Raw genomic sequence first — 15,511 nt, 5'->3', positions numbered from 1 at the left:
GGATTGTACAAACATTAGTATGTTCTTCTTTGCAAAGAGAACCATAGACATTTGGAATAAGCTACCAAGTAGTGTGGTAGATAGTAGGACTTTAGGGACTTTCAAAACTCGACTTGTGATGTTATTTTAGAAGAATTAAGTGGATATGACTGGCAAGCTTTATTAGGAAGAATAGCCTGTTCTCATCCAGATTGTTCTAATGTTATCTTAGTGAACAAGCTAACAGGCATGAGAAAATTAAAATGTTTTCATTAAAAATTCTTTCAAAAATATATGAAAATAAAAATCTCATGTGAAAAGCATTACACATTTTATTTAGCTTTAATGTTAAAAAGTTAGGTTAAAAAATAGTTCTAGCAGCAAACAAAATTTAGTCTCCTTCAGATGTGTAAAAATCAGATTATCTACATTTTGTGTATACAGTATACATCGACACACAGAGTACTCATTAGTTACAAGCACTTGTAGCCAGATTGTAAGTAAAAAATGATTATGAATGCAGATATAAAACACACAGTAAAAGAAGATACAAAAAAAAAAATGTAAGCCATCTCTTTTTTCAATGATAACATTTCTTAAAGCTTTCTACTGCATATGAGGTTGATTGCCCAGCAATCTCCACAGAAGTTGTCAACATGGCTAAAGTCTCTGTGCTTGGTTGCTCCGTGCTTTACACTTTGAGGAAGATGGTAGGAGAGTTTTCTTGCTTGATTGCATTGAGATGGGAGTGAGTCACAATAGTGGCTGTAGCCAGCTTTTCATGCAGTTTTTTATTGGCCTGCTCCATGCGACGACTGTTCTTGCGTGCCTGCCTCAATGACCTCTTGACTTTCTTGACTCGGTCCCTTAACTGCTTGTTGCGTTTCTCTAGGGTGGCAACTTTCTCCTGGAGTTTCTTTACACGATCTTCTTCCTCAAAGAGGGCCATCTGCACTGAGGAGCACAGAAGCTGCCAGAAAAAGAAAACTTCATAAATCATTTGAGTCAATTCACACTTTCCACAACATGTTTTCTGAATGTCTAAGAAACAACTCTAGATTAATAATAAAAAAAAGTTGTTGGCATAAACTCTATGTGATCTCTGTGATGCCCCATCCTGAGCTAGTTCATGCTTTGTACGTTTGTTGCTGGAATAGCCATAAACTGGATAAGCAGGTACAGAAAGCAAATAAATTAACATCATTTTTAACCTTGTCACGACCATCACCTTATTCCTGAGTTGAGACTCACTCTATTATGGCTGCATTATAGAATGCTGCATGCAAAACAGTACAAAATGTTCTTTTCAATTAAGTGCAGGGACATTGGACCACCTAATAGTGGTCAATCCTCAAGAGGTGGGTGGACAAACAAAAACCCACAAATTCTGACAAACCCCAAGCATTGATTATGTAAGAATGGCCTGCCATCAGTCAGGATTTGGCCCAGATGTTGATTGCCAGCATGCCACGGTGAATTGCAGAGGCCTTGAAAAATAAGGGCCAATACTGCAAATATTGAATCTTTGCATGAACTTAATGTAATTGTCATTTAAAGCCTTTGAAATTTATAAAATGTTTGTAATTATACTTCAGTCAACATCTGACAAAAAGATCCAAAAAACACTGAAGCAGCAAACTTTGTGAAAAACCAACACTTGTGTCATTCTCAAAACGTTTGGCCGTGACTATATATAACTATTGTATGTAGTCTCTGTTGCAAAAAAAGTTATAAATGATGCTGAATGTCAATAAAGGCAAAGGTCTACAAAAAGAAAGCATAAATGTTAGTTGTAAATACACAATTGATCTTTCAGACCTAGAATGTGCACCATATGAAAGATATTGGGGCTCCTAGTTGACTCATTCCTGAGTACAGAGGCTATTCACATGGCTAAGAGATGCTGGGTAATACAGCGAATTGCATGGAGAACAAGTCAAGACAGCAGAATAACACACTAGCGAGGCCGCATCTTGAATATAGCCTGCAGGTTGAGTCCCTCAATTATAAAATGAAATTACAGCATAAATTAGAGCAGCCAGGATTGTAGGGCATGAGCTTTGAGGAGAGATAGAAATCGCTTAACTTTAAGCAAACAGAGTCAAAGGAGCTTAAAACACTTTAACAGACAATATTTCTTTCTTTCTTTCATTTCAACCATCTGCTTATATGTTTCCTGACATATATGAACATTTTACATAAGTTCTCTCAGACAGACTTTATTGAGATTAGCAGAGATTTTATAAGATTTTCTTTAAGGGGATTTTCACTTGAATAATCAGGGTGTGACTAAATCTGGTGCACTAAATGGAGACACTGACCACCAAAAATCATGGAGCTACAGTAAGCCAAAAATTAAAACAGTCTAAACTTAATGAATTTAGTGCTTAAGCATAGCGTCTATCAAAGCTTAACATGTATACCCATAATGAGCCCCATATTCAAAGAAACTTAAAATTATGAAGTGAGTTAAAACATTTTAAACTAGGCTCTTGTGTATGGGCACGGGATGGAGACTGCTTAAAATGAAGCATGCCCTTATTTTCATACCGACTCATTCAAATAATTCAGAAGGCTTACGTTGATAACTCAAACTATCTTTAGACCTTTCACTTTGATTTTTAATCAAGATAGAAAATGTATTACATTAAAAAAAAGTATAAATCAAAATGTATACTGAATATCTTCATTCAAGAAGTAACTAAAAGCACTAGTGTTCGTGTGCCTGCCTGTTTGTCCAACAGATGACGAATCCCATGCTAAATGGTATCTGACAGAGACAAAAAAAAAAGTTAAAGCTGAGGTCTGCATCAATTTCTTAGATTTCACCCCATCTTAGATGGGTAGCACAACTAGTAGTATAATAAGCCAATATGAGACAAAAATGAACTTCTCCTTTTGTAGTCAATTTTATAGAAATGTCAGAAGGGATTTCTTCACACGGTGAATGGTAGACAGTACACACACATATCAAGTTACCAAGTAGTGTAACGGAAAGCAGCACTTCAGGGACCTTTAAATCTTCATTGGATGTTGTAAAAACATCATAAATTTTCCTGGCCTGAGGAGACTGTCCAGGCAATCAAACTTGCCTAGTTAGCTAAAGACTCAGTTTTCTCATCTACACACTATCTTGGTGATTTCTGGTAAAGCTGTGTGGTGCAATGGCTAAGACAGTGAACTAGAAATCCAAGGGCTGCTGGTTTAGTTTTTGTGGTTGATTCAACATGTAATGCTGAGCAAGTTACATTACCCACCTTAGAGTCAACTGTTTAAAGGAAAACACAAAATATACAGAAGCAATTGTATGCTGATCTTGTATGTCGCTTTAGGTTAGGTCTTAGGTCTTCAGCCAAATATTCAGTAATAAAAATAATTCACTCCAATTAAAAAACTGTGTTTGTCTGTTCTTGTCAAACCCTTTTCTTGTGTTTGTATAAGATAAACACATGATTATTCTAAAAAAGGAAGATCAATACTGTTTCAAAAGTCAGTCATTATAGAGGCAAAACTAATCATGAGACATCTAAACTAGAAGTTCTACCCGCTTTGAGGCCCCCGGGGATCACTACTGTGTGGTATATTCTTTAAAAATGTAAGGGGAGGGTGAAGCCCACTTTGAAAATAACTTGCATTTTATTAACGTTTACAATCTACATGTCTCTTTGACCTCAAAGCCTCAAGTGCATATGAGATTTTTTTTTTTTCAGCAGGTTACTTGTATATATTAAATAAAAGCTCTCTGTTTCATCTATTCGTTCTGGCAGGCTTAACATCTTTGAACCAGATGGGTGCCCTCGAATGCTAGGGATGTCTGGAAAGCATAAATAAAAGCTGTATGACCGGATTCTTTTATTCAGTAAGTGTCCCATTTGCTCGTAGGGAGTAATAAAAATTTTGACAAAGTCCTTTTTGTAGGGAATCAATGAACTTTATCATTTGTAATCCATAGTTAATGCATCTCCTCCAAATATTATCCAGCTAAGTAACGATGGGCAATTATTGTGATGGACTTGCTGTTTTTAATTTATACGGCCAACTACACCTGAAGAAGATGGAGCAGCTAGTCAGTGATTCAATAAATATCAGAGCGAAATATATTGCTCTTGTCATTTAGATCTTGGTGGTATAGTGGCACATTTGGTAATCTACCTTAGCTGCCTCACAGAACACTATGTGTAGTCACCACAAGTAATGGCCACCTAGGAGTCAGTGTTCCTGGCACTGGTCTGGCATCTCTTCCCATGGTGACTCCTGCTTTGTAAACACAGTAGTAGAAGGACAGGCTCAAGTTTCCTGACATACAGTATTGCACTGAATCGACTGATCGCATTACATGAACATAAGAAGTAAAAAAGGAGGCACACGAGACAATCGTATTCAGTCCTTGATTTAAACATAGTCTGAACAGTATAAGGTATGGTGCACTGGTTAGCTCTGCTGCCTTCAATCAATTCCCAGCCAGCTCTCTGTTTATGTCAAATTCGCTTGTTCTCTCTGTGGCAGGGTGGGTTTTCCTAAGGCTACATAAAATTGCAGGTTAGATGAACTGATGATACTGTATTGACTCTCTAGTGCTCTGTGACAGACTGGCGCCTTCAACTTAATATAACGGTTTGTCACAGGAGGCTGGGGGTGGTACCCAGCTGGGATGCCCAGGAGGACCGGAGGGGGGCTTATGCCTCCCCCAGATCACGTCGGGGCAACCGCCCTGGTGGCTTTGGGGACCATGGGAACTGAGCTTGGAAGCTCAACCCTATAGGGGCCCATGGTCACTGCCAGGGGGCGCCCCAAAGCCTGAGAAGCCCTGGCCCTCAGCACTTCCGCCACACCTGGAAGTGCTGGGGGGAAGAAGACCAGGGACACCCGGAGTGCTTCCGGGTGCGCAGCCGGTACTTGCGTCTCACTGGGGAGTGCCTGTGGAAGATTATCAGGAGGCACCCCACATAAAAGGGGCCGGCTCCCTCCATTCGTTGGCTTGAGTCAGGTGGAACAGGACTGGGTTGTGTGTGTCACTGTCTTGTAAATAAACATCTTGTGGTGCATATAACAATGTCTACCTGTCTGTGTCCGGGTTAAAGACTCTGACTCCATAAAAATGAAGTTAAGTGGTGTAGGGAACAGACACAGACAGGCAGACACCCAACACACATTTATTCATACTTATTTACAGTGAACACACACACAACCCAGTACCCCATACCAATCACCCCTTAAGTCCAGGCCTCTCACAATGCTTTCTCTCGCTTCAGGCTGCCTCCTTTCCTCTCCTCCCGAGTTCCGTTCTCTTCCACCCGACTCCAGCCTTCAAATGGAGGGAGGCAGCCCCTTTTATTCCCTACCCAGACATGCTCCAGGTGCCTCCCGATAATCTGGCTGCACACCCAGAAGCACTCCGGGTGTCTCTGGCCATCTTCCCCCCAGCACTTCCGGGTGAGGCGGAAGTGCTGAGGGCCAGGACTCCTCAGGCATTGGGGCGCCCCCTGGCGGTGACCACAGGCCCCTGTAGAGTTGAGCTTTCAAGCTCAGTTCCCGTGGTCCCCACAGCCACCAGGGCGGTTGCCCCCGCGTGATCTGGGGGAGGCATAAGCCCCCCTCCGGTCCTCCTGGGCATCCCGGCTGTGTACCACCCCCAGCCTCCTGTGACAGTGGTTACAAAGTAAGTATATTTTTCTGACTTGTTTACACTTTGCATGTGGTGAGCATGCTTTCCATATTGCATGTATTTTTGTAGATTACCATCACCTGCCAAATATATGAATGTTAAGTTAATTAGCATCCCTAAATTGTCTTTTGTGTGTATCCACATGCATGGGATGGCCTGGTCTCCAGTTTTGACCTTGGTTCTGTTGGGAAAGACTCTGGCACTATGCCTCCATGCCATGAAAAAGCTGATAATGAAAATAATGGATGGATGATACTGGCATTTTACCTGAGGATGTGTTCACAACACTCACCGCCTGCACTCAGTGAAGAGCGATATGCTGTACGAAAATAAGATATTATGTATTGAATTGTTGAATGGATTTAATAAATAAATACATCACTTACATTACTATAAATCAATAGTTATTATAAGGATCACATAATTCAGACCCTAGACACCATACTTGCCCTACTGTTCAGTGTTCATTGGCATTCTGCTGACATGTGTAGCCCCAGGATGCACCTCCAGTGTTTCTGGAACTCTGTAGCACTCACTAAAGCAGACAATTTTAAAAAAATCACCAGACCAATAGAGTATTAATTTGTTCTTATGACATAAAGGTTGATGTTTTTCTAAATTAGCCACTGCACTGAATGATGGAATATTATAGCATGTGGGCCACAGGATAAAAACACTCTAAAAAGCAAACTGATTAACCAGGGACTACAGCGGCAGCTTATGAACTGTTTGAAAAGCTGTCCAAAAATGTAGCCGTAAATTAAAACAAATATTGGATTGCTTCTTTAAGCCTCCGTGTGAAATGCTGCCGTAAGATTTCATAAAAACTAATCAAAAGTGCAAAAGTAAATTCCTCCCTAATGTCACATAGCTGTCACCATCTTGCTGACTGAGTATTTTCATCAGATCAGCATTTCACATACTAATGTGCTCTAAAGCCACTTCCACTGTCACTGAATTTATACACTTAGAAAACACCATTGACCCTTCTCTCTCTGGTTCTGCTTTACTCAATTATCTCAATAACAAAGGCAATAGTGAAAAAAACAAAGAAATAAAAAAAAAAAAAACACTTTTTGATATTCTCAAGTGTTTGCTGGAGTTTTCCTCCAGATACTCTGGTGTTTCTCTGGCATCCTAAACACATCCTTGTGAAGTTAACTAATGACGCCTCATTGCAATGAGCACTCGCTGGTGGACAAGGCAGAGACGGAGCTCAGGAGGGGTATGGACAGATAAGGGCGAAGTTAGGATTTCAGACCCACCCTTGTAACATTATCCTTGTTTACACGGTTATATGTGGGCGGGTTGCAGTTAGCCACCCCATCCCATCCTGCTTGCCGCTGCAAGCTAGCAGCTCTACTCCATCTTTCAAACATTTCTTTGTTTTTCTCTCCAAATAAAATGCTGCATAAGGTCCAAAATAGCCATATAAAAACATCAATTGGTCCATTGCAAACAAGGTTATCACAATGCGGCGGAGTCTGTTGTTTGAAAACACCCATGCTCATCCTTGCCCCTCTGAGCTCCATCCCCACCCCATCCCGTGACCTGCATTGTCCTGCTGCAAACGTGAATGTGCCTAATACTGGACTGGCAGCCTGTCCATTTGACCCAAAGAATCTGAAATTAAGCTTCTTCAGATATAAATGGATAGATAGATGGTCTTTACTCATTTGTTATCCTTATCAGGTAGCAGAGGTAATTATGGTGTATGGGATGATCTGTAGGTATGAAGACTGCTGATGAGACTATTTTTATGTGTACCAGTTTTGTTAATCATGACACTTTTGTGCCAGCTGTTTCCATATTGTAAATTGAGCAGAACTAATTACAGAACATGCAGCAAACCAAAGCAGTTCATAATTTTTGCCCAGCTATGCATGTTACCAATTTTGAATCTGCGCTGGGATGTCTTTTGGATGGAGACTTGCATCGGTTGTCATTAAACAGATTCCAGCCACAGTGTAAACACATCTGAGTTGGCTAATCTTCAAGATGATAAAGTATTTATGTGTATTGAGTTAGAAGCCACTTTATGAGTTACACCCCATAGTGTAACAGAAAAAAGTCAATAACTAGGATATCACTGTAATTTATGCTTTGATTGATTATACAGGGTGGTCCAGATCTAATTATGCAGATCCAGATCGTATGGATGACTTTGACTTATGCGGGGACGATTCCAGTTCGACGTGAAGACGATTCTTCATGTCGTCAGTTTGCACACTTCTCGATGGTCCGGGATTTTTTGGGTGATTTTCTATGTAATAAACTTAATAAGTTATAGCATAATTAAAATTGCATAATTAGATCTGGACCACCCTATAGACATAAACTAGAGTACACTTGCTGTGCTGCCAAAAATTCTGTAAGAAGAAAGGGTGTATTTGTAATTGAAGTAAATTAGGCTAATTTTGTAAATCATATTTGAATATGATGATTAAAAGAGTTTAATGCTCCTTGCTCATGAACTGTCTGTCCATCACAATGGTTTAAACACCAAACTGCTGTCTTGTTGGAATTCATCGAGCCATCCAGCCTTTGGAACTTTTATCCAAATCAAGTAATTGGGCACTGCTAAAAGGACAAAACGTGAGCCGTGCCTTTGTTCCTACTACAGCAGAGACTATTGATTAATGTTACATATATTTATGTCATGAAGTTAAATCAGCTTTAAAGTTAAACTAAAGTAACTGTTGTTTCTCTAATGCATGTTGGTATTTTTGTCCCCTTTTGTGTCGTTCTGTTCTTTTGCTAACAATCTATATACAAAGTATAAAACCCAAATACCACTGACTCACTCATCATGAAATCTCCCGAACCATGAGGACTTGAAACTTGAGATCTGGAATGTAGGTTACCCTTGGCCCATAGGTGCTCGCTAAGAAACGGTTTTAAAAATTTCGTGGTCCAAGCACGAAATTTCTTATAGTTTTTTTGGACCTGTTTGTATGTCCGTCTGCTTTTCATGAGACCACTACTTAACGGATTCACATCTGGTTTTTTCCTATAATTTGCTTGAACATTCCGTTGATTTTGCAACTTTCTCATCGAGCTAAGTTTCATAGTTCGCTTGCAGTATCGATTTATTATCATGAATCGAAGAGGGACTCATCGGGTGTTGCACTCCTTAATCACGTGTCTGCCTCGGGGCGTAACCTTAACTCCGCTTAGTTAGTGAATGAGAGAACAAATTAATGGATTTAGATCTTTTTTCTTCTATAATTTGCTTGAACATTCCGGTTGATTTTGAGACTTTCCTCATTGCGCTAAGAATCATAGTTCACTTGGAAGAGCGATATATTCGTGCTAATCCGAGACAGAGGCTGTGGGCTGAGGGGAGGGGGATGAGTGATGTCAGGAGCAGACAGGTGGGCGGGGCCCTCCTCACTGTCCTGTTTCACTAATACGCGGGCAAAGCCGTGGGGGATGGCTAGTATGTAATGAAATAAGCATCATTTTTTTATGAACCATATACCAAATGTACAGGTATACCCTTCTGATATATATTGTTGCTGGCCCTGGCCCATTCCAAAATGTGTCAACTGCTGCTGTTGGAAGTCAATCATTCATGAACTATTTCAATTGATCTCACCCTACTGATACTCAGTTAGACTAAGAGGTGACAAATGATCTAAAGTTATGCTCAAAGAAGTTTTCCGGTTCTTTCCAAGTTTTGTGAAAAGGAGCAGAATCCCTCAAAAAAGTCAGTTTGCACATGAGTACCCTACTGTCTTTAAAGGATGCTTTTGGCAGAGAATAATGTTGACGTATCCTGTGTCATTCAGATGTTGCGTGCCAGGGAAACATGTCTGACACCATTATAGCCTCACCAGCATTGTTATGACCGTGAAGAAGGGATCTGTGGACTCAAGAGATTTTCACCATATTTTGGTCCTCTCATCAGAATGGATCAGTAGTTTGGATGTCATCTATCACAAGGTGGGACATGTTCTGAGCTTTGATATGCCTTTTCTACCACTATTATATTTCTTTGCTGCTAGCTAATTGATTGTAACACATTTTATAATTTGCCCTATTTGTGGGTGTAGTTTTCCTCCCATCTGCTACCCCTTGGGCCCTTACTTTGCATTACTATATTTTTTCATTGCCATTATTAGAAGCTTCAAACATATGAGGTTTAAATTAAGTATGCTTAAACACTGCAAAAGGTTTGCAGTTGATTACTGCTGTGCTGTACTGCTCACATACATCACAGTGAAAGATAAAAGCACTAAAAGCATAATTAACTACAGTTATGCCACTTGATTTACTGTGTATAAAGTACACTGTGATCACCACAGCAGAACTTAAATTCCCTGGCCTGGGCAAAGGTGCTTACTTCAAATAAAGGACATTACACTTTATTAACTGTTAACTGTTCCAAATTAAACTAACAAGTATTACTTCTGCATATTGAAAATTTTAACATAGTGAATGATTTAATCATAAAGCAAAAGCTTAGAATCCCCAGATTTAGAACGGTAGAAGTTAGAAGGTGTGCTTTATTCTTTAGAGACGCTCAAGTAAAGTTTGTTTTTTATAGCTGCTTGGTGACTTTTCATACAGAAAAGACAAAAAAAAAACTGAGGTGAATGCTAAAAAGTAGGAGACACAGTCATTTGTGGCTGTCGTAAACGTGTTGCTGTTTTATGGCTTGTTCCTACAGACCTGGTCGAATTCTATTACAGCTTATTCTGAAGGGACATATAAAACCTGTTCTGGCCTGCATCTTGAGAAATCTATAATGAGTAAAGGCTGTAATGCCTGGAGTTTATTTACAAGTCATTAATTTCTGATTAGGTGATTGGTTAGAAAATATAAGCAGTGCTTTCATAGGCAAAGTATGTGTATCCCTAGATTACACTGTCTATCAACTGATCACTAAAGGTAAAACCCATCAAAAATGAAGGACCAAAGTTAAAACAAAAAAAATGCATTACTTGTTTTTGTGCTAGTTGTAGCTTCAATGTACCAACTGCTTTAAATGTTTCACTGGCCCATCATGATTGACCTGACTTTGGTGTTGATCTTTTAGTTCCTGTTAAAGTCAATCTGCAAAAAGTTTATTAAAATCGGTTCTTTGAGAATAAGAGATGGAGTAACATCTGGTATTTTCTGCTTTCACTAGTTCTCAAGTGCAATTGGATATTCCTTTGATATCACTATTACTGCTTTGTTTTTCCTAAACATCTTTATGAAAACCATTTCAGTTTCAACCCTTTAGTGACACCTTCTGCCTGAAATAAGAAATATGAATATCACGTAACTGTGCAGACATTATGAAGCAAACTATATATGTTGGTCTTTACATCCTGAAGAATAGTTGAGCAAATAGTGCATCACAAAAGAAGGAACGTTGACAAAGTGGTTATTACTTCTCATTTATAGTTTCAATGACCTCTAATGCAGTCGGATAGATAGATAGATAGATAGAGAGATAGAGAGACAGAGAGATAGATAGACACAGTAGATGTGCAGCATTATTCATAATGACACTCAGTTTTGTATTAATTCTCTCCTTTGCTACAACATCCAGGGGGTCCAGAATGAATTTCATAACAGAGTCTGTTCTTTTAATTAACTTGTTGATTTGGTGGGCACTTCTTGGGGTGATGTTACCAGCCCAGCACACCACAGCGTAGAAAATCACACTGGCCAGCACAGAGTTGTAAAAGATGTGAAGGATGTCATTTCCCACATTTAAGGAATGCGGTCTCCTTGAAAAAAGAGCCCACTCTGCCCTTTCTTATATATGATATGAATGTGTGAGGATATGCATGGAACCCCATCCAGAGAAAGTTCACACTTCAGTGTTGCTGGAATTGGTTACAGCTTTTGTGAGCCTGTAATGAAAAACGCAGGCTCAGAAAATGGATGAGCAGAACAGTGAATCTGTGTTATACTTTTTAAATTGCTAGGTGGATAAATATGGATGAACTAGATTGGGTTCAATGACATGTTCTCATCAAAGTAATTCTTACATTTTTATGTGAAAAAATAATAGGTGAATATTTATTTCTCACTGAAGAAACAAAAGTGTAAAGTTGATGATTTGAAGGGGACTAGTGCAATACATAAACTAGTCACTCCCATGTTAAACAAAATCAAGATAAAAATTACCACTATCGATGAGATACATCAAGCCTATATGCTGTATAAAGATCATTATGGTGCATAATAATACCAATAACACCATTAACTTTTTCATTCTGATGTCAGTTAGGCAAGCATGTTAATAATAAATAATGTGTTGTGATATAATAAAGTACACTGACGGAGTGTACAGTGGAAATCCTTGTAAAACAGATGAAGTAGTACAACCCTCTGCAGTAATTACTAAGCTAAACTTCTACAACGTGACACATAAAATGATATAATTCTCCATAATATGTAGCAGAGCTTTGTTACTGCCTTGTCTGTTTTGAATCCCAGCTTCAGGCACACTGAATGAATGATGGGATGAGTTAAAGGACTGTCTCTCTACCCTCTGTCAGCATATTATGCCTTATACTCTCAAAGGGCAAGCTGGTGACATCTGATAGACTGATAATGCTAGTGGACTGTGGATTGGAATTTCATACATTAGGAAATAAATTGCACCAACACATTTCTTTACTGAAGGCCAATATGTTTAAATGTTTTTAATCATGTCTCTTGTTTAATTTATCTCTACAGGGAATTGTAAAGTGGCCAGTGGGCCCTTATGTAAATAATATGTGTGGGTAACCTGGAAATGCACTTACAGCTAAAGGTTGATGGCAGCTTTGTGGATGGCTCCTTCAAGGCTGATTTAGATTCTTTATAAAAGTGGTGCCTGAATATGGGGCCAGAATTTTAATGGTTTGTTAAAGTGATTAAAACCAAAGCCCTTAAGTTTGAGCCAAAGCCATTAAAGAGCTTGGATAAAGTCAACATGACTCAAATGGAGAGTTCCAGTGAAATGGCATTTGTCCTTGGTGTGATCAAAGAGAGATGGAGCTGGAGTTGGGGTTTTTGCATGTAGGGTTTTTGTGTCTGCTGGGAGTGTTTTACTTCAGCTAGAAAGAAATTAGTCGGTAGGATGATGATGATTCGAATGAATGTTATTCAGAGAGAAGTACAGATATGAAAACAATGTTGGTTATTTCTCAGACATACAAGGTCTCCAAATTCAAGTTTAATCCAGATTTAATCACAGGAATGTAGAGTTCTGATGCTGTATAATTTAATTATAATAGTCAGGCCAAATATGCAATTTGGTTATACACCAGATCAAAAATATAACATCCATTGAAGAAAACATGAATAATGAAAAGGCAGGGAGATGTAGTCAGCACCGGTACAATAGTATTTCATAAAAGAAAAGCTTCTACTTGCATATTTTTTACACACACACTTTTTACATATACACCTTTGAACACTATGTAGAGCTATTCTATGATTTTTTTACATATATATTTTTTTATAATTGTAGCCGGGCGGCACGGTGGTGCAGTGGTAGCACTGCTGCCTCACAGTAAGGAGACCCGGGTTCGCTTCCTGGGTCCTCCCTGCATGGAGTTTGCATGTTCTCCCCGTGTTTGTGTGGGTGTCCTCCCACAGTCCAAAGACATGCAGGTTAGGTGAATTGGCGATTCTAAATTGTCCCGTGCGTGTGCCCTACGATGGGCTGGCGCCCTGCCCGGGATTTGTTCCTGCCTTGCTCCTTGTGCTGGCTGGGACTGGCTCCAGCAGATCCCCGTGACCCTGTGTTAGGATATTGCCGGTTCGATAATGGATGGATGGATAATTGTAGCCCATGCAGATTAACTAACTTGCCCAAGGGACACACAGTCAGAGGAAAATATTTTTTTAAATTTTGTTGATACTGTACTTTTATTCAAAGTGACTTATGCAATCAATATTTACATAGTTCTACCTTAGGAGAAGGTGCATATGCATAAATCCCAATGGGAACAAAACTGTGAAGCTGCTCTATAAACAAAAACTCAAGAATCTGCTTCAGGACTTTCATAGCAGCATGTCCAAAATGGCTTTAGAGGATCCAGCTTCAGCCACTGCTATTGCAACCAACACAGGCTGGGAAGGAAGGAAACAAGGAGTTTATTCCTACCACACCACAGCTTTGCCACCTTAAGCCACCCCTGTCAGGACTAAATGAATCAGACAGTGCTGATGAAGTTGAAGCCAATGGAAGGGACAGTGTTTTATATATATAAGTGCCGCATCTATTGTTAATAAGATAATGTTGAAATTGGCTGTCACAATGGCTAAGATGCTGAGTATGCATTCATAGCGATATGTAGGCATTATAAGAAGATGATGAAACCAGGGAAGTCCAAGAGACTCTTTGCCCAATTTGTGGGGAACTGCCTCATCTAAAGAGAGGAAAGCTGGTAACAGTTTAAAATGAAACTCACTTTGGTGAAGGATTTCACCCAGATACTGGACAAAAATGGCTTCTGGAAATGTATGTTGTCTGTTATTGTCAGACTAAGAAAGAACATTGATGTACCCAATGGCTCCTAGCACCTCCCACAGAGCTACAAATCTGTTTAAAATGCTAACGGTCAGGTCTCTTGCTGAAGAACTGCTGAGTCAGTATGCAGGACACAAGACTAAGGGTTGCTCCAGTGAAATAGTTCTGGAATCTCCATAGATTGTTGAGCCATGTCAATAGAGACTGCCTCCAGCAAGAAGCATATGGCATCTGTGGTAAAGGTAAATGGAACCATTGAAGAAATGGACCTGCACTTACTTCATCTGCAAAGAAGACCCATATAAAGGAGAGCCTCAAGACAAGACCTGAGAAAGGCAAATGTAAGGCTATCTGTTCTTGCCACCCTCCTGTATCTTCAGCCCCTCCATTCCCTCCCTGGAAGATTCTCCTCATTTTGTCTCTGCTGCATTGACAAAACAGAAGAAAAAGAAGGTGTCAAACAGCCTGGATGAAGATTTGACAAAAAAGCTGGTAAGGTCCCTGAAGAACATGTGCAGGTGATGTCAGTGACCCTAAAAGAAGATAGATCACTCTTACAGATGGACACTACTAGAGAAGAATTATTCATGCTCCTGTTTGACTCCATCTTTGACCAACTGGAGAAACCCCTGATCTAGTCGCAGGGCATAGCTGTCAAAGAAATGGAAGCTCCATCTGATCGCAACAACATCTTCTTTTAACCATTAATTTCATAAGCATTAAGGACCAGTTTAGCAGACAGGTGATGCTAACTTTTCTTTCTGATCTGAAGTGTGCTGCATTTATGCTGTAACTATTACAACTACCTCAACAAATAGCAGACTTATGGGATCTCCTGTTGGTCTAGTGGGGTGAGGTCCAGTTCAATAGGGTCTCCATCCTGATCAGCAAAGCTTTTTAACTTGAGATTCCTTTAATGACTGGTCTGCAAAAGCTTGCTGGCCATTGATAAGTCTTGGGTATCATCAATGGTAACAACAATCTGGTTACCACATTCAGACTGCTCAGGGAGATGTGAGACTTAGTGGGATCTTCTGGAACCAGCTCAGCCAGCTATACATGGAGCCATCAAGATGGCTGAGACCTTTTGAGGATCAGCTTTGTTTTTGTTTGCGATGGACAGATGGGTCATCCTGAGTTTGTTACTGACTTATTATACCCAAGACTACCAATATAATCATTGGTACCTGTAAATCTAAAAATACAATCATATGGTCTTTATAAAACCATTTTTTTTGGAAAATGTAATTTTATATAATAAAGCCTGATTGTTTTTTATTTAAACAGTGTTTAACTGAAGAGTTACCATGTTAGTACTGAGTAAAGTCAGTTGTTCTCTTAAGTGGACAAGCATTGGTATTAAAAGTAACATGTGGTAGGTAGGTTTTATTGAGGAATCAGAG

The 15,511-nt window shown here is 39.5% G+C and overlaps 1 protein-coding gene across 1 annotated transcript in view; it reads right to left on the bottom strand.

Moving 5' to 3' along the window:
• Positions 1 to 305: 305 nt before the first annotated feature.
• Positions 306 to 15,511, bottom strand: part of ccdc3a (coiled-coil domain containing 3a) — a 118,083-nt gene continuing 102,877 nt past the window's right edge. The window contains exon 3 of the mRNA XM_039761285.1: positions 306 to 949. Coding sequence (XP_039617219.1) covers positions 671 to 949 — 279 coding nt within the window. The 3' untranslated portion in view covers positions 306 to 670. The remainder of the gene's footprint in view (positions 950 to 15,511) is intronic.

The sequence above is a fragment of the Polypterus senegalus genome, chromosome 8, assembly GCF_016835505.1.
Source record: "Polypterus senegalus isolate Bchr_013 chromosome 8, ASM1683550v1, whole genome shotgun sequence".
In the NCBI taxonomy this organism is placed as follows: domain Eukaryota; kingdom Metazoa; phylum Chordata; class Cladistia; order Polypteriformes; family Polypteridae; genus Polypterus; species Polypterus senegalus.
This window is presented reverse-complemented; position numbering and strand designations above follow the sequence as displayed.